Source organism: Diorhabda sublineata, chromosome X (assembly GCF_026230105.1).
Source record: "Diorhabda sublineata isolate icDioSubl1.1 chromosome X, icDioSubl1.1, whole genome shotgun sequence".
Taxonomy (NCBI): Eukaryota; Metazoa; Arthropoda; class Insecta; order Coleoptera; family Chrysomelidae; genus Diorhabda; species Diorhabda sublineata.
Window position 1 is genome coordinate 34,191,169 of NC_079485.1, and position 20,769 is coordinate 34,211,937.

General features: G+C 30.3%; 1 protein-coding gene across 10 annotated transcripts in view; it reads right to left on the minus strand.

Annotated features, from left to right (window-relative positions):
- The window catches only part of LOC130451000 (aryl hydrocarbon receptor nuclear translocator homolog), a 96,580-nt gene that overhangs the window by 40,639 nt on the left and 35,172 nt on the right, over positions 1-20,769 (minus strand). For all 10 annotated transcript variants that reach the window (XM_056789780.1, XM_056789781.1, XM_056789773.1 and 7 more), the window contains one exon: positions 6,004-6,084. In XM_056789780.1, the coding sequence (XP_056645758.1) occupies positions 6,004-6,084 (81 nt within the window). The remainder of the gene's footprint in view (positions 1-6,003; positions 6,085-20,769) is intronic.

Consider the following 20,769-nt stretch of genomic DNA (forward strand, 5'->3'; position numbering starts at 1 on the left):
GGGCAGTTGAATTCATACGTTGCCGTATCAGCTTAACTGACGACGAGCGTTGGAGACAGACAACCGCAGATCAAAAGAACTACCTGAGGAATTATGTGTAAGCTATCCTCGCGTTTGCTCACTTTAAACGAAGAGCGCATTCGAACTAATCAGTTACAAACTTGATTAACATGGTTTGATTGCAAAGACTATGTCATCAGCAAGAAAAGTGATGGAGATGATTTTTTTTTTGGGATAGTCATAGGATTGTGTTCATCGACACTCTGCAAAAGGGTATAACAATAACAGGAGAGTATTACACATCATTGCTTGATAAGGTAGAGAAATGTACTTCGTATTGGTTGACCACCCATCGTATTGTCGCGGATCTACCATCCATCGACTTTTCTTCTTTCCTAATCTTAAAGTTTCACCTGCAGGAGAAATTTTCATCAAACGATTACGTTATTAGATATGTTAATTGCTATTTTCAGGATAAATACGGCAACTACTAATTGAAATGGTTCAAAAGGTTAGAACATCGCTGAACTGAGTGTATAGACTTTAAAGGAGGAAAAAAAATGATTATGGAAAAAATGTCTTTTTTTGTTAGATCGGAAACTTTTCAGACAATCCTCTTAAGTTTCTTTTCTTTTCGATTTTTCTGTATCATATTTTCTCGATTATAAACATTGTTGATGCATTTTATATATAAAGAATGTTTTCAAAGTTTTCATAAATATTGAAAAGGATGAACCGTTTTTGAATTATAAGACAAAAATATAATTGAAATTTGAATATTTGGAATAACACTTATTTTTTCCGAAGCTTTTCGGAAATCTATATAAATCGGGTGCTTATATTTCAGGGTATAGTTCGAGAATTTGCTAAGAAAAGTTCTGTTTTTTGTTTGTTAATATGCATCGTCTAAATTAGATGACGAATTTATGACTACTTTGGAAACACCCTGTAAAATTGTTTAATAAAAAAATTGAATGTAACTAACCAAACAACAAATGATGTAAATTTAATTATATATTTTAGCTACTATGAGCTTTAATATTAAACTTATTGATATTTATAAAACAAACTAGTCACTGCAACAGTCTCTAATGCTAAACTTGAAACTAATAACCGTTTTTTGAATTATTTACTTGAAATTCAATTATTTCTCCAATAATTGATTATTTTCAGTTTCGCTAAATGTTCTTCAAATTTAGTGTGAAATCACTGCATCCATATTGTTTCGTATTTTTTAAACGGATACAGGGAAATTGAGTATAATCGAATAAAACGTTGACTCATTTCTTCCAAATACTAACACATTTTAAATTTGAAGAATAACTGCTAACATTTTAATAAACGTCCGCGGAATGTGACTTTAGCCACCCTATTTATAAGCTAATTGAAATGTTCATTTTATCAAGTCAACAATGTCAGATAATGTGCATTTAAAAAAAAAATAAATGTATAGAACCCCATAAAAATTATCGGATCAATTTATATCAACATTTATCGTTGGCGTATACTTTTATATTTTATTTTTTATTATACTTTCTTTCCGAAAGGATTCGAGAAGGAAAAAACAAATCATAAGCGATATCAAAGAGCTTTTTGTATAAAACAATATAGAAAGTGGTTAAAGAGTCAATACTAACTTGAACCACAGAATTTCATATCTAGATCCTACTGACAAATATTGAAAAAGACAAAAGCCTGATAACTCTAATGCTGGCTAAAGTCTTTAATGATGACCACAAAGCCTTAAAAATTTAGGAAAGGTACTGTAAGTCAAACTTGTTCAAATTTTCACCAAAAGAAACAAAGCGAATAACTTTACTGAGAAGTTAGTTACTGTTAGAAATGCCAAAGAGAGGGTTTGGCTGACGGAATATCGAAAAAATGTGGTAAGTAGGTGAAAATTGTTGAGGATAGATTTGGAAGGTGAATTTATACTGTTCGATACCAACACTCACAATCACAATAATTTGAAACTTTACTTAGTTTGTCCTATATGTTTATCTTCGGTATCTAAAGACGATAACTTTGTTATTGAAACGCATATCAGATAATGTTGAGCATTAATCTAGAGTGTTCGGTTCTACTGAAAAAGAGTATTGTTTCACCAGAGACGGACAGAGCTTTCTCTCATTTTCTTTAGATGGAAGAGGAAAGTAGTCTATTTTTACGAGTATTATCATATAAAACGCGGTTTGTATAGATACTTTATATCCACTCTTGCCTTTTACCATCTAAAATCCTTTATTTCTTACTACTTAAATGTAATTCTAGATACTCGTAAGTCTGCTACCTTCTTTGATTTTTTTCTGCAGTGGTCTCTTTTATTTTCTTTACTCTCACAAAAAGCCTTTTCATTAATTTGCGGTCTACCAATCTTAGTACATGATTTGCCCATCTTATTCGATTAGGTTTTACGTGCTTGATTAAATTGTCAATGCTAAATAGTACCATCAAATTCGCATTATGGTGTGTTCCCCCCGCCCCTGTTATTTCGTTTTTTTGGTGCTCAAATATTCTAAAACCAAGTAGTTACTATTACATAAATCGGTTTAAAATATAAGATAAACAAAACGTTAACTTTGGAAATTAAAGAATTGGCAATGTTACTGTACAAGTTCAGAAGTTAACGAACATCTATGCAACATTACAACTTCTTTTTAAATGAATTACATTGGTATTTATATTGTACCACTTGTAATATTGTTTTGTGAAGATAAGTTCATTAATAATTATTCACATACACAATACACAAGCCCCTACATGGGACCATAGAAGTTACCACACTAATTATATTCAATTCAAGATTATTACGCACTTTTCCAAACTGCAACGAACATTTCAAATACAATTTTACTAAATGCATGCTGAAGCCAATTATTTGATCATTTTTTTATGTAATCTATAAGTGATCTTATCCCTTTAAGCGATAAAACTTCTGTGGAGTAATTTATAATCTGAACAGATAACTTTACTTTTATTATTTTTAACCTTTCAATCGGAACATTCTTCTGTCACTCGGACATAGTTCACAACTCTCGCCAGGGAGCGAATAAAAAAATTGGTTTTTTATGTATTTTGCATGTATGTCAACAAACTGTAAGCAGGTAAAAATTACTTATTCAAGGTGTATCGACAAATTATTTTTGCAATCAAGACTAGCATTTCCCAATCTAGGGCGAGTGAGAGTTTTTCTAACAGACGCTGAGATTTTTCTAACGGATAGGGTCGAAAGGACAAATTGCCATACCTGAGGGACATAATGACACTATACAAGTACATAATAATGTGCCTATAGCGCTCGAAAAAAATGTGACTAATCATATAAAACTAGTTTTTTTGTCTTAATCCTTAATATGGAAGTGTAACTTGGAATCAGATTTAGATTCCACGGTAAATTCCAAGAAATTTGAACCGCAATTAGTTCAATTCAAAAATTGTTTTAAGTGATTCCTCCACTTTTCTTGGCATTTGAGGATATTTCATTTCATCGGTCATTTGTTTAAATAAAAAATGAATGTAGATAAAAAATAGAAGAATGGCGAGTTTCTATTACAAAGTTATCATTAGTACCAATTTTTTTTACATATCCATAAACAATAATGTTGACTATTTTATAACATATAACTGGTATTTATAAAACAATGGATTCCAGTGTTATTTTCCGATATTGATCATCACTCAGTATAAATAAATATAGAAAGATAAATAGGAATGAAGTGAGTTAAGCAGAGAGAAATGTACGTAGGCGGGGGGTACTAGGGGGAGGAGAAGGAGGCTCGGCAGCGTGGGAAATTGTATCCGTCGTTCGTTCGTTGCCGTTCTGTGTTGTACGGTATATACTATTCGCTGTTCGATGGTGTGCTGTACGCTCCCCGCGGCAGGTCACGACTGCTCGGGAACACGACGCTAGATGCTCCCTTTTAATGCCGTCTTCTACCATAGAATGTCCACAGGCCTTTCAAAGACCAAGAAAACTAAAATGTGAAGAGCTGGGCAAAATCAGTTACTGATCACATATTATGCAACAAATCAATTTTTTTTTCTTTAAAAATTTAAAATAAAATACCATATGAAACATTTCGTTATTATCAACTAATAAAGGTCAACTAATAAGCCGTTATATGCTTTGTACATTAGAAACCTCTTATATATTAACCTCACAAATTTCAATGTTTCGTCTTTCAAACTGCAGCTTATGAAATTCATCTATTAAGATAGTATATTTTTGGCTGACAACCTCAAAAAGCGCCTAATAGTTACCCGAGGTATTGAGCCCAGAAATATTTGAGGTTCTGCGGCTATCTATCTAACGCAAATACTGAAAATGGCATATGCAACAGTTTCACAAGATCTTCAATTTGATAGTATCGGAGATTGGAAAATCAGCATTAAATTTTCGTATCACCTGCGTAAAATGAGTGTTTTCTTAATCGCATAGGAGATGGTCGAGGTTAAAAATTCTCTCGAATGTGCCACAAAACACGAACTTTCTACACGAAATGCAAACAAGATTTTTGTACAATTAGAAATAAATACTTCCAATACATCTTGACGTGGTTTTTTGTCCTAATAAGTTATCGCTTTGAACGACTGTTGTCTTGAAAAAAATAAGTTCATAAAACGTCACACTGGCTGGAAATCTGCCTCCGTAGCAGAAACATATAGTTTTCTAATGAAATATTGAATTGTCCATCTTCCTCAAAACAAATTATATCTGATAAAAAACTATTAAAGCACTCTTCTTTAAATATTTAACGTTGCTGATTAGCAAAATGATAAAAAATCTTCAGGAATTTATGTAGGAGGTAATTGTTCAAACTTTACTATCAACCATTATTCCAATGAATGAGAACATTGTTTTATAATAAATACTCAATTAATAATTAAAAATAAATCCTTAAAAAAGTAATATTTCTCGTTTATTTTGTGAATTATTTTGACAGTGTGAAAAAGTTAATATGTATGTATGTATCAATAAAGATGCCGAAATGTCAAGTTTCTTAGACAGTTGTACCATAACATTCTTTTTGTTCCACTTCTTTCAAAAATCTAATACGAAAAGAAATTTTCACGCAATTTTGTGTTTTGAATTATCTGTTACTTTTTACGTTTTTTGTCTTCTATTTGTCCTCAAATTTATGATTCCTACAGCTTTCATATAATTGTTCTATTACCATTCCATCGTATTGTATATAATTTTTTACCGACATTTAGTACTATTGATTGTTATTACTGTTTAGAAAATCAAGTTGTTATATTAGTTTTATAATTTCTTCACATCTATAATATTTATTACAACCAGATTCTATTATATGTACAATTTATGTACTCGTTCCATAGATACAAAATATATGTATCTTTATTATCTTCTTTGGGTTCATTTTCAGCTTAGTTGTCGTACTTTATTATTGCTTCGTTACTTTATCAAATCGTTATCTCCTTCTATATATTTTTTGTTATAACTATTCCAATGCTCAATCACTCCACCGAAAGCTCATATCGCTGTCGAATTCCTTATGTTTTTAATTGCTGAATATTAGATTTAAATTCATGCCTTATTATAAATTGATGTTTTTTAAATATTGATTTTTTTTAGAAAGTAATACTTTGATGTTACTACCGAAAAAGTTATTGCCCAACTCTAAATAGCATTCGATGTTTTAGACGGTATGACCATCGATGACGATGGTACGCTACTCGAACTTCGAACCCACCGGTCGAGGTTGTACAGAGTCCCTCCTCTAACGACAGATTGTTTTGAAAAAAATTTAAAGACAAATCATAGCCACGGAAAAATCGGACTAATACAAAGCGATTGAGCACTAAAAATAATATGTAGATCACATTATTTTTTATTGAATAAATTTTAATACATATTAGAGATTGAAATTGTCATAACAATATTAAAGGTGAAATAAATTAGTTCGCATAAAATACCTTCCATATTTCAATATTAACTAAGAAGAGTATCTGAGAGTTTGTGATAATTAATTTAATACATACCTAGCAAATCTCTCCTTGTCTTGAATATTTTCGTCTTCCATTCTTGTAAACTTACTACCAGTTGGGTCGTCTTCATCTGACCTATAACAATGAGTATTCCTATAATAAAATTCCAAAAACCTTTTATCGAAATATAAATAGTAATATTTCGTCAGGAATAATGTAAAATGGTGTTTTAGGAAATGTGGAAACTTTTTCGTATATCAATATAAACTGTTATCACTTTTACAAAGATACATATTAACTTAAAACTTAATTATTCAGTTTTAATCGGTTCATTATTCTATTGGGAATAGTATTATGAATATGAATTAATAACAATGCACAAATTGGCACACATTTTGATTATAAGTATTTTAAGAAAAGTGTTTTACTAAAAAATGAGTGGCAGAAAGCAAATTGTGTTTAAAATAAGCAAATGGGTTTTTTGATTATACTTTGAACAACGAAAAACAACTTACAGAAAGAAAGTTTATTAAATTGTCTACAAAAATGGTATCTTACCCTTTTTGCGTACAATGTATGATGTAGGATTACTTTATTTTTTCGCCACTGCGAGATTGCTGAAGTATGGGAAAAACAAACTTCAATAACTATGTTGAAAATCATCATAGAGTCTAGCATCAAAGTGCGTTGTGTTCCTTAAGACCATAGACTGGTTTTTTAATAATCATTCTCCGGGATTTTCTCAACACATTAAGTACGCATGTTTTACTTAACAGGGAGATAAAAATTTCCCGAATTTCCGTAGTAAAAGTTAACAATAATATTTAATGAGCGTCTTAGGGTAAAGGTATCAATTTTATGTACTGGGTTTAAGTTTACTGATTATAAATAAAGTAATTAGACTACAGCTAGACTTTCAAAAAACTTAGGCACCTCCAAAAATATGATTTTGTTGCGCAATTCAAATTTTTGTTGTTCCGATGGGTTTTTTCACAATTCCAAGGTCATTGTCCGAAAATAATAATATTTTATTGTGCCTTTGTATACATGAACAAGAGAACCAGTGGTTCTGTATAAGATGTAGAAGGCAAGCCTAATGTAATTGACCGGTATTAAACGACTACATTGTAATTTTTGAGTAATGTACTTTGTCCGAAAATATATAAATTTATCTTTCTTTCTCATGTAGAGATTTTAATTTAAAGCTACATTACTTCCGATTTCATATCTTAGTTCTGTAATATTCATATAAGAACCTCACAATTTTAGTTATGCCTGTTTCGATACCTCTTTGTAATACTAATTGGAATGCAATTTGTTTTTTACACTGACGGCACGATTAAATTTATTTACCAAAAACTAGATGATTCTCTTATTATATCATTGAGTTAACAGAACATACCTTTCAGAATTTCGTATGGAAACTGATCTTTTGTGCTGTTAATTTTGGAATAACTCAATATCTCTCCTCATCTTCTATTGTCCCATATTTTTCGATTATTTTATTAAATTTTTTTGGAAGTTCATTTTTCTCAAATTTTATTCACTTCCATTTCCCCACGTTCCCATTTTTACAGCAGATATAGTTATTTTTGTTCACATAATGATCAAAGTAGTTGTTGTCGTTACCTACTCCTACTCCTTTTTTACCCTTATATATTTTTTCCAGTTTAATCGTAATATACTACAGTTACCAATTTTTATAAACTTATGAATGGAATAGTACAAAGTAACCAAGCTTTGAAATGGCAAACAATAATATGAAAAATAGAAATCTAGCGTTACCTACTTTGAATTACGAGTACAATAGTGGTGTCATAATTTATATTTTTCCTAAATAAGCATGGAAATAACATATTAATATATATAAAAAAAAAACAAATTAAATTATTACGATGAAAAAAAAAAAAGAAATTCCGGTAACATGACAACTAAATTATCTTGATATATATTCTATGTCATACAGATAAATGTCTGATATTTCCTTCATTTGATAATATAACTAACTAAGAAATATCTCTTTCTGTTCTTCACAAACTACTTATCTTCTATTAAAAAGTGATTTAGTAATTATGCAAAATATGGCGTGTACGTTTTCATTTCTAAGCAACTACATTCTTATTATTTTTAATAGCTAATTATAGTTTGTGATTCACTAGTTATACGAGAATGTACTGATATCAAGAAATGTTACTCGTAATCCGTCAGTGAGCTTAAAAATACTTGACCAGTCAAATTTGTTATGTCCAATCATCCATTATGTTACAAATTATTTTATTTTACCGAACAAACTTTATATAATATTTTAGGACCCAATATATATGTACATACTAAAACATTGGCAAAGTTTATTGGATTAACACTGGAATAGAAAGATTTCAGCTAGCGTTTTGAATGCATTCTTTCCCAAAATATAAAAATGTGAATAGACTATGATAAAAAAACGTTTCCACGGCAGGTGATTTATAGTAACCGCCACATAGCACTCGAAATTTTGCTATTTGGCAATAAAAAAAATTTGAATGGAGATCGTAAACTCTTTAGTAAGCTCATAAGCACAATAAGAATGATGAACGGGAAACATCCATTTTAATAATAAAATATAGGACCAAAATGTGTTATTAAAAAAAACTAAGCTTTACACCAGTGAGAAGATATCAAAATTTCAAATTTACTAATATACGAAATATAGTAACTAATAACGAGACTGATGCTACAAGTGCTTCTATTACGTATGCAGTACTTCTCGCTACTGTAAACATCACTGCATTTAAGATGGAAGAGACTAAACTTATCACCGTTTGCCTCAACACATGAGGCTATGAGACATTCTAGTTGCAATTGGTATAGTAGTTCTGCTATAAAAATTCATTTGCCATATTTTTATCACATCTACATAAAAATATATAATTTCTACTTAGCACCACTGAAATTATTTTGATTTGAGTAATTCGAAAACACAGTTTTCCGTTCTTCAAAGGAGAAAATTACTTTCCTGGCCAATACCGCGATGAATATAAAATTACATATGTTCCAAAGAACATAATGTCTGTTAAGCATTTTGTCGATATCGATATCCCCAATGGCTCGCACTTTTTTTTATATATGTATGAACTGAATATAAATTGTGGGTGCTTATAATATTTAATTTTCAATTGGAATTTGTGGATACCACACAATTAATTCGAACAGTCATCATTTCTTAAATATAAAAAGTATCATTTTCTTCATAGTAAATATTGATTATGTGAAGTATAACTCGTTTGATTGGTTTTAGAAGAACATATTGTTCCATTCATGATCTCTTGAATTTTGTCATCGTCTCTTCAATTGATTGATACGTACTATGACTTTTGGCAGTTTTTTAGACAGTATAATAATTCTTCTTCTATGTAATACTCCTTGGAAGCGTTTTTGGTTTTTCGGGGTTATTAAATTTACAACTGAAATCTATCCCGCTTTTAATTTCATCGTTAACTAAAGATTTTCTGTGAGACCAACAAATATGGAATGCTAGAAAACGATTGTAGCTTATTATGAGAGAACAACCAAGCACGATCATTATTTCTTCACTCGATGCCTAAATATTTCTTCTATATTTTCTTTCTACAAGTTATAAGCGTTGATTGGTGCATTGGAAAAACCATACAAATAAGCTTTTAGGAAATAATTTGAGCACATCATTTATTTCTGAAGATTTATTTGTTATGTACACGGTACATCATCCAAAATTTTTGTCATTGCAGTATCTTCAATGTAGAATAATCATCGCTAGATGGTTGTATATAGTTTTTATCTATATCAATATCATTACTGTCTTAAAATTGGTATAATTACTCTTCAAAATCAATGTTGTCCACAATATCATGGAGCTGTTTGTCTAACAAAGGTTTATCCATTCTAAAGAGAAAAGTTTGAATATATAGGTTATTCATTATTGAAGGGAAATAATATCCCAATAATAATTAACACTATTGGGATATTCCATTTTTATTTTTGGAAAAAAATCTTATAAAAACTATTGCTGCACACTAAAATTATAAATAGCTTACTGGGCAATTCCGAGCACAGCACATATAAAAACACAGTTAGTAATAAGCGTGACATGTGTCTACTGTTTGCTAGCAACACCTAGACTTAAAAAAAATTATTAGAAAAGAAAAGGCAGACAGGTTTAGACTTGTTTACGAGCCTATGAACGTACAGTACTAATCTAATAGTCCTATAGTACCTCTGATTATTCATTTTCAAATAGCACCTCCTGAATACTTCCATTGAAAATTACGTGTCATTATTGAAATACAAAGATAGCACTTACTTGGTTTTTTTATTAATAACAAAAACATTAGCAAATTTTACATTACTGAATCATGAAAATGAGAAATGGTCTCGCCCAGATTTTAAGGAACTTCACAGAAACAATATTTACTATGAAGAAACTGATACTTTTTATATTTAAAAATTGATGACGGTTACTCGAATCTATAGTATAGAATATCACGTAATTACAAACGATACCTAATTTAATTAATGCACCACACTGAAATACTGTAAGAAATAATGATATCAATGTACTTGTATATGTTGAGTGTTAACTCCCATACTTTTCTTAAATTGCTAAAGAAATCGAAATATGCAAAGGTACTCTTAAAAGCATTTTGAAAGGTCGAAGAAAGAATGAATTTTATTTCTCTGATTCGTTCTCAATTTTGTAGTGATGCAAGTCGCTTCTATGACCAAATTGGAATGAAAATCGTGTAGTGAACACATATAATTATTATTCGAATGAAAATGCACACTTTGTTCAACTCGTTTCCAAACAGTTTGGGATACAAATGTGTACTCGTATTGACGGTTATTGGATGGCTATTAAATTGTGCTATACTTGTATGAGGACACGTTGACTAGAAAAAGGTGTTTACATTTTTTTGTGCACGAATTACATGAATTTAGCACTCGGCACATTGAAATATAATATTCTGGCACGACGACGGTTATCCACCTCACCTAAGATTTGTTTGAGGAGTCCCTCTATTAAGTGCACTTTCAACATGTTTTGCAACTTGCATGGATTCTGCGACTGGATTGCTACAGGACTTTTGCTGTAATTTCAAATTCATGAAATGTTTATCATTTTGTTGTTATTAATAAAAAAAAAACCAAGTATGGACTATCGTCATATTCCAAACATGAAAGGTATTCTAATACTAATAATAATTCAAAGCGGAATAACTTGGGAAAAAACGTTGCCTGTTTTTAATTAATAAAGTAGAATATGTCTTGAGTTCGATATTTTATGAACTTTAATAAATGAAAAAAAAAACTAATTAAATTAAAAAAGATCGAGAAATAACAAATTCAATCATTCCCCATGAAACTAGAATCATTTACAAACATTACGGCACACGTCATGTATTACTACTCGGCTTGTGCCTCGTTTGATAACGTTCATGACTTGTACCATGATGATATGTATATTATGATCTTTACAACATAAATATTTATTGTATAAATGATTTCGGTTTTATTCATAACTTACTATTTCAAAATGATTTGACATATTTAATTTAATATCTATAAGTATATCAAAGGATGGGTGTGGGTGTGAGAACTAGATCAAGACGTATTAATATAGGAATAGTTTCTTTAGTTGGTGGTCTTATGGCAATTCGTACATACCACGCTTTCTACTCAAATATGTAGGTTAGAAAATGCATACTTCGGAATATTGTGTATTTATTGAGAGCTAACAATGGACACATTACAAAATATCATGTGGCGAAAGAAATATTTCAACGATAGCATAGCAAGTTCGGAAGCGATTCTTCAATATTTTTTATTTATTTACCATGTATCGTGTGCTTGAAAGTAGTATTCATACTGGGTGCATTATATAATGTTCGTATATCTACCAAAAATGTTTTATAATGACAGTATTGAATTTCTTTTAATTTAAAACCTTAATTTTAGATTTATATTGTTTAAATAAATAATACGTTCTAATAAAAAATATGTTTGACGTTTCCACTGAATATTGGTCCTTATCAAAATATAACATGACATTAAAAATTCTGATATGCAAAAAAATACTAGTTATCTCAATAATGAGGAAAAAAACATGAAACAAGATCTGACACTTGCAATATTATCGCTTAATTTAAAAATAAGTTTAATATGAAAATATAAGTGAAACCAAAGAATTTATAAAGCATTAATATCAAAAAATTTTCAAAGCAGACAATCTAATAAAACTTATTATGAGATCAGATTATAATAATAAAATGGAGGAATTACAAAAAAACAGGATTTTACAAATTTGTATCAAAACAATTTTCTCTTGGAAAGAAAAACATCGTATTTCTACAGCAGACGCACAGACACTAAATATTCATAACACTACGTTCCCAAAATATATTATCCAATTATTGGAAAAATATTTTAAAACATTTATACCAAAATACATACTATCTAAAAAGTACATTTCAAAGAAAAAATCAAAAGTATAAATATTAAAAATGAATATGTAAATTCATTAACCCGAAGTGCAACTCACAGGAATGGTGTTCAGTGTCAGATTGGAAGGTATAGTGCTTTTCCCTAACTAACAATAAGGTACTTAAAAAAATATTATCTCAATTTTTATGATTGTTGCACTAAAGCTTCCTTTTTGTTTCCAATTAGTTCAAAAAATTAAATAATATACCATATATCCTATCAATTATAGTAATCATGGCCTCTCAAGCAATTAATAGAGATTTGGAAGTACATATAATAGAGAATTTTGAAATATACACAAGATATCTACACAATTTATATTTAGCCGCGGCGACGAAAGTGACCAAGACTTATATAGTGATATATAGTGATCATGAAACAGCTAGTACATTAGATTATTCCTTTGATGGAGAGGAATGTGATGTACACAAGAACCAAATTCTTGGCATGGCAAATATTCTACCAAAGAGTTTGAAAAAGCAAAAGTTACAGTCAAGTCTCACAACAGAATAAGATTTCTACCAGAACTGAAAGAACCCGCACGGGCGAACCCACCTTCCACACCTTTAGAAGCTACGATTGATATTAAAAATTGTATTAACGTATACAAATGAAAAAATTAACCTCATAACGCTACGTTCAAAAGACCCTGAAATAGTCGACAAAAGTTTGCTTCGACGTTCGTTGGTGTGATAAATAAAACTGAAATTGAAGCTTTCAAATCAGTGTGGGCAACGGATGGAACAGGCAGAGGTCATTTTAGGTGCACAATGCCACTTGCACAGCTTTTGCTTCTTTTGTCATGCCTAAGATTCGATATCACTTGACTAAGTCAAAAGAGTGACACAAAAAAAATTGCTTCTATTTTAGATTTATTTGAATTTGTAAATAAATTTAAGAATAATTATATACCTGGACCTAACATGACAATGGATATAATACTAGGTAAATGTTCATTCAGAATAAATATTCCGAACAAGCCAACAAAATATGCAATTAAAGTAAAAGTCTACACTGGAAACAGTTCGAGTCTTACATAAAAGTCCGACTAAAATTGTGCGTCGAGGTCGAACTAATTGCAAATATCAACAGAAAATATACAAGGGGATAACGAAACGAAAAGTATTACTTATGTCGGGACCGCAAAGAAAAATCAAAGAATGATACCGTCAGAATTTGCTCCCAACAGACAACGTCTACTACAGTTGTCAAATTTTTGATTTACTGCGACGAAAACTTTGATGTCGTATGTAACGAAACGAGGAAAGTCGGCCGTATCAATCTCAAGCATGCATCATGATAACACTGCCAACGAAAAACCCATTATAATAGCACTAAGGGTGGTATTGCGAGAAGTGTGCAACATATTCAACTTCCCGTCGAACAAGATGCTGGCATATTACAATTTATCATATTATTATTACGATATCGTCCCCGACATGAATCCGGCCTTCTCCGGTAATAGTGGAATTCTAAGATTTGGCGAAATCGCGGCCCCTTTGGTGTTATTTTATATAAATTTTTATCGGACGATTTGTTTACACTGTTTCTTTTGAATTAATGTCTAGCAAGGTCTTTTTATTTATTTCTTTATGTTCTAGAATTTTTGAGAACTTCGTTTTGGATATAACGAGTTTGTTTAGCGCGGTTAGTTAGTTTATAAGAAATAGTCATAGTGAACGGAACGAAATAGAAAAGTAACCGAAGAAAATAAATAAATTATATAAGCGTAGAAGTGTGAAATGTTTAAACAAATTGAGTGAGTAGGACACAGTGTTTATAAATTCACCCCACGAATAGAAAAAGTAAATAAATAATAAAAACATTACATTGGTGTCAGGAGTTGATTATTGTAAATAAATAAATAATGACATAAACATAGCTAAGAGACCTTGTGACCTGAAAGTGGCGGAAATGTAAGTCGGGCTGGAGAATCGCGAGTTGGAAACGTCCGGTAAGAAGAGTGAATTGGTAGAAAGACTCCAAGTAGGACTGATAAGTGACAGATTTGATCCAGAAACTTATCTATTCAAAGACGAGTGCTCCACTTTGATATCGTCAATTTCTGAAATGAAGAACGATATTTCTATTAACATGAATGAGAAGATTTCTACCATGTAGGACGACATTTCAACGTTGAAAAACTTGAAAGGAGACTATGTTAAAAAATAAAGATGATTATGGAGAAAAATTGTCTTGTTTCTTTGTTAGATCGAAAATTAACTGTCTTATGTCCAATATATAAATATATATCATTTTTACGATTTATCTTTAAAAATTGTTTCGAAATTTAATATTTAAAAATAAAGTCTGCCTTTCTTTAAAGGACAGCACAACTACTTTCCTAGCTAATACATCAACAAATATATATTAGTATATACTAAAAGTGCATCAACAGCCAAACGTGTACAAAATGTAAAACACAATTGTCCAGAAATCTCAACTCATGATACAAATGACCAAACAGCAACAATCGAAGAAATGATTTATATGAAACAAATTAAATACACAGTTAATGATAAACATCATATCAAATGTCAAATTTATTATAATTTGATAATACGGTTGTATATCGTTTTATGTCAATTTCTAAGGTAGTTATATTGATTCATAAGGTTAAATTATCATTATTTATAGTGATTATATTGAAGATCATTATATAAATGTTTTTCTTCAAATTCTACCTACTTGTGCTAGTATGAAACTTGTTTCTATGGCCAGGTAAATAATACAAGTATATATTTCCACTTGTTTCATTTAAATTTTTCATTATCGGATATCATTTATGAAATTCAGGTGCATAAGAGAAATGGCCAACGTATTTTTACGTGTTATCGTAACGTGACAAGTTGAAATTCTTTAAAAACTTGTAAATTTTTTATGCCATTACCGATAACAATGTTTGTAGCACAAATGTGGTAAACAATAAAAGTCGTGTATTTAAATATATTTGAAATGATAATTTCTTTATGGACATGACCTATTTATAAAGGAATTATTAGAACGATATACACTAATGACAAAATTGTTACATTCATTCCTATACATAAACCACATATTATGCAATATTTGTTCTGTAATGTATTTAATAAGTTAATCAGTAATATTCTTGTCGCTAGATGTTTCTTTTTGTGGGTGTTTTGGATGGATTCTGGAATATTTTGTATGTGTGGCCCTGAAAATTCTTTCGTTTTGGGTGGCGCTGTTTAGAGCAGCAGCGTTAAGTTCCATATTACGGTGATTATTCATAATCTAAGTGGGAAAGATAAAATATACCTAGTCTCCTAATAGCCTTGCCTTAACGTTATCTAATTGTAAATCCTGTTTTAAACTGAACTCAACAATAATTGTTTATGAAAGTTAATTTTTAATTTTTATGTTTTCGCCTTCATTTTTGAACCAAATAAGAAAGACAATTCGTCACAGATATTTTTCAGTGATGGGAAAGTCTGTCTCATTATCAACTTTCTCATTAGTTATACACTTAAAAAACAAATGATGTTCCGTTGTAGAATGAATGAAAAATATATAATTTTAGTTCAGAATATAATATGAAATAGAGTTTATAATACTAATATGTTTCAGTTATGAAATATTTCACGATAATCTTTACATTACAGATGTTGTTATGAATATTTTCTAAGCTTTTCAAAACTCGTATTTTCTTTATATGAGTAAACTACAGAAGACCTGTGAAACTGATATGTCATTAAGTTGAATATTGAAGTTAAGAAATATATTTCTATGCAAAGAATGTTACTTGAAATGTAGAAGCTAATTAATTCGATTTCGTTTGAAGATTTTAAATAATTGGAAATTAAATTACTTTTTTACCAGTAGCTGTAATTCTATTTTAAAATTATTCAAAACAATTCTATTATATCGAGAATGACTCCAGCTAATGTCGAAAATGTTTTATTAATTGTTGAACCATTAGCGCTGAAGGTTCTAAAATATTCCCCTTTGAGGTGAATATTATTGATAAGAGGGACTTATAACATTGTTATTACATATGGATGGAGTAAATTACATCGGTGTACAGATTATCTTGATATGCCACTCTGTTTAGATAAAGTTCCAGTGCTAATATGCGAAAAACCTGTTCCGAAATTTTACAGGCTTCTTTTATTGTTTCCTTCACAAAAACCTATCACCAATAACATATCCACTTGTTCACGAAATAAAATTTTTCTACTCATTTAATAAATAATTATAACAATTCAATTAATAGATTAACTGAATTGCAAATTGTCAAATTTTATTCATAAATTCATAGCCAACTCTATACTTTTTTATAGTCTTTAAATATGATTGTTGAAAGCATGTCTTTGGTTATTCGACTTTTTCTTGAAAACCACGTTTTATGAAACATTCTAATTATCCATTGTAAAGAAATTTGTTAAATTAACTGACAGGTGAAAAACTTCTGTGAATTTTCGGCGGTGAAGGTTCGACCGACATACATTAGGTATATTTAAGTTAAAAGATTGCAAAGAAATTATTTTTTTTTCGAAAATTGGAGCCCTACTTTGTATAGAGGTAAATTGTCATATATTTGGTGGTCCTGTGTCGGTTCTTATACGTGACACCCTGTACATCAGAATGCGTATGAACTAATATTTATTCATTACTCATTTACTCATTATAGTATTCAAAATAAATACGTTTTGAATATCCATATATTTTCAGTATTTTTTAATAATCGTAATGAAAGAATTTCTCGTTTAGGTTCAATGTGATCGCTCATCTCACAATATACATTATTTTGACAGTTTTCTGCAATACAGGAGAATAATTGAGCTTTAAGGTTTGCAGTTGAATGTTATTTTAGTATGATAGTGATTGGAAATATGTTGTATCCCAGTCGGTTTCTATGCATGTAGACAATAGGTATCTTCTACCTTATGTATTTTCCTCATAATGGTTTCTAATACGTTGAACAACGTTCGACGAGAGTAGGTCACCTTGTCTCATTCATTTATCTACATTGAAAGCATGTGTCAAAACCATCTACCGATACCTTATTGTATGTAGTTTTCTTCAATGTCATGCTTACTAATTATTTATCTTAATTTATCTTAATCAAACAACTTTGGTCTACTAACTGTATCGTACATTTACTTAAAAGACCTTGTGCAGTTGTAGATTATGCTCATAACTAACACATTGTAATTGTTTTAGGATAACCATTTGATCTGTGGCACTTCTGCCTTGCCTGTTTTCCAATCTTTTCATAATTAGATATTGAAAAAAAAAATGAAAAATAAGAAATCTTTACATCCCCGGATAAGGAACTCTGGACTGACAGAGAAGCATGGACATGATAGCTTAACTATCTAAATGGTAGACAGTCTTGTACCGACGAACAAGTGGGTGCAGCGACGACAATCGGTAACACTCACGAAAATGTTGAAAAAGTCCATGATCTCCTGTTGCAAGACCACGTGTGATTTATCAGACAAATAGTTCAAGATAGTGGTCTCTTATACCATGCCAAAATTGAATATTAAAATATGTAGGCGCGATGTTACAAATGCACTCGAGCAAACTATAAGACATTTGCAGGTGTCTTTTAACGCAGTTTCCACGAAAAAATGAAGATTAGTGACAAATGATTAGTTATGGATCCATTACTATGATGAAGAGACCAAAATTTATAGTGAAAAGTGGAAACGTCGATGTTCACTACCATCAATTAATTCAAGATGCAACCTTCAGCAGAGAAGGTCATGCTAACCGTATTTAGGGACGCCAAAGTCTTAATTTTACCAGATAATCTGCGAAATCAGCGATTTGCAGAGGTTGATCAGTTTTCTTTCGAGACGCTTTAGAAACCAGAGCATCGGTGGGAAGGATGTACTAACGTTAATTGAATCTATATGGAAAAATAAAAATATCTTATTCAATGTCAAATATATTATGTTCACACATATAATATTAGCTAGACAAACAATATTGGGTTATACTTCACAATATGGTGCCCTTAACACGCTTTGAATATATCAACAAGTTCCTTTGTTTTTTGTTCAATAGCTGCACTCGCCACGTTAGGTCGCACAAATGAAAGATGCGAATCAAATGTCGGTTACGTCATTCAATTCAATTTTTACATTATGATATTGTTTTGCAACACACTTTTTGCGTTCACAGTTTACTCGTGTCTTGATAATGATTCCGATTACCAGCAAGCTTTATATGGTATAGACCAGTTCATAACATTCATCAGGGTTGGGAAAATATTACATACATATCCAGAGTTAGCGTGGTGTGAAGAAAAATGACAAAGTGAATTATGAATATTAAAGTAAATTGAAACATGATTATATGCCCTTAATAATGTTAGCTTTTCTTTTACATAAACCATTAACACTTTTTCGAAAAAAGAAGAATTTATTCCTTTTTCTTTTCATCATTACACGATAGATTTAATACCTCTCTTGAGGATTTCTAGATAAAAAAATATCGAAAGTATTTTTAGCTTCTTCCGCCATATTTGACGGCGTACATTCGACTTATTAGTTATTATTATTTGAATCGAAGATTAAACTGTCCATTTTAATTGTGTGGCCTTTGAGTGTGATGAAGTACATTGACTGACTAGGATTATTTTGACTTTGTACATAGAATTTTTAAAACCATTATAATATATCCCCCCAAAATGAGCTGATTTCATTTGTAGAGTGTTAATACTTAAGATTAAAAAAATTTATGAAATAAATCTTATTTTCTGATGTAGAGAATCTAATTAGTATCGCTTCATATATTGAATTCATATAAATAAAATGAAAAATTTGAGACTATAGATTAATGTGAGAATTATGGTTTGGATTACTGGGCTATAAGCAGCGATCAACGATGTTACTGAAATCAATCAGAGATATCACATAAATCTTAGGTTTGATAAAATTGCATTATCGTATAACACTGAACAACTTTCCTAGCATGACTCAAGAACCAAGGACACGGTTAAAAGGTAATTACAATCAAGGGAAAGGATCTTGTTTGGAACCAGTTCGGTTTCCGGGTCATGGTTCACGGAACCGATAACGTCCTTAGAAATTTAGAGAACAGTACTGACTGATCATATATAGAAGAAAATATTTTACCATATAAAAAATGTAGATTTCCAATTTAATTTAATGTAAAAGGCTTAATAAATGTCCTATAACTATTGGTAAAGTAAATAAGGAACTTTTATTTGGATGTTTTTCAATTTTAACATACGATTTATTCTAACCAATCGAGCCTTGTACAAAGTAGGCGAACTGCGAGTATAATGTGATTAACTTTCGCAAAGAGTCAAATACCGCTTCGAATGTCTTGTTCATGAGTTGAGTAAATATATTATAAAATTGTTTTCTAACGAGTGAGATTAATAAAATGTATATTTGTTATGAGAGTACTCATCAAACTGGTTGACAAACTTGAATTAAAGTGGATATTATATATTCAAATACAAAATAAATAGTCTAAAAGAGTCATGGAAACGAATAAAATAGATTAAATATTATTTACTTAAAATCTATCTATTACTTTCGAATATATATTTCATTCAACATGTTCCGACAATTCAGATAAATCGTCTTGTCACTTAGAGAAATTTTGTTATCTACTTCGTTTTTCAGCATGCTATTCGCCATTTTTATTTCTAATTGGACGATAGACGCCTCAACGTTCCACGTTGTCTTACCTTGATTTTTATAATCATTACTTTGTTTCGTCACTAACAGATTATGTAGTAGCCCTTTCTTATAATGTTTATTTTGACACAATTTTTAATTCATTGCGCAATGTTGGTATTTTCTTCAGTGGTAGCTCACATCTATGAAACTAATAGATTTAACATTCATTTAACTATCATTTGTTGGCGATATTTTTCAGGAACGTATACGCTAACAGAATATCTTTGGCGAGCTATATGCTCAATGATATGAGACACAGAACATACCCTAAGAAGAAATGCAAACTTGTTATTCGGTGGAAACAATATGGCGGATTTTCTATACCAGTGCCCTCAATGGTATGTGGCAGAGCTAATGTATTTTCGCGGTTTATTTAAATTTACAACACAGAATACCTACTGTATTCTCTGTTTTTCATTTCCACCCAGTTCTGATTTCGCAGTTTTCTAAATTCACGATAAAAAATATTTTAAAACAGGTTTTATTTACAAAATAACATTTACATATATTTTCAACAAAATACAGAAAGTTTAAATCGATCTATCCACCAACATATGTCCAAAATGAGTAAAATTGATACCAGAGATACATAATATATCAGTACTTTAGTAGTGGAATGACTAAACTATATCAATTTATCATA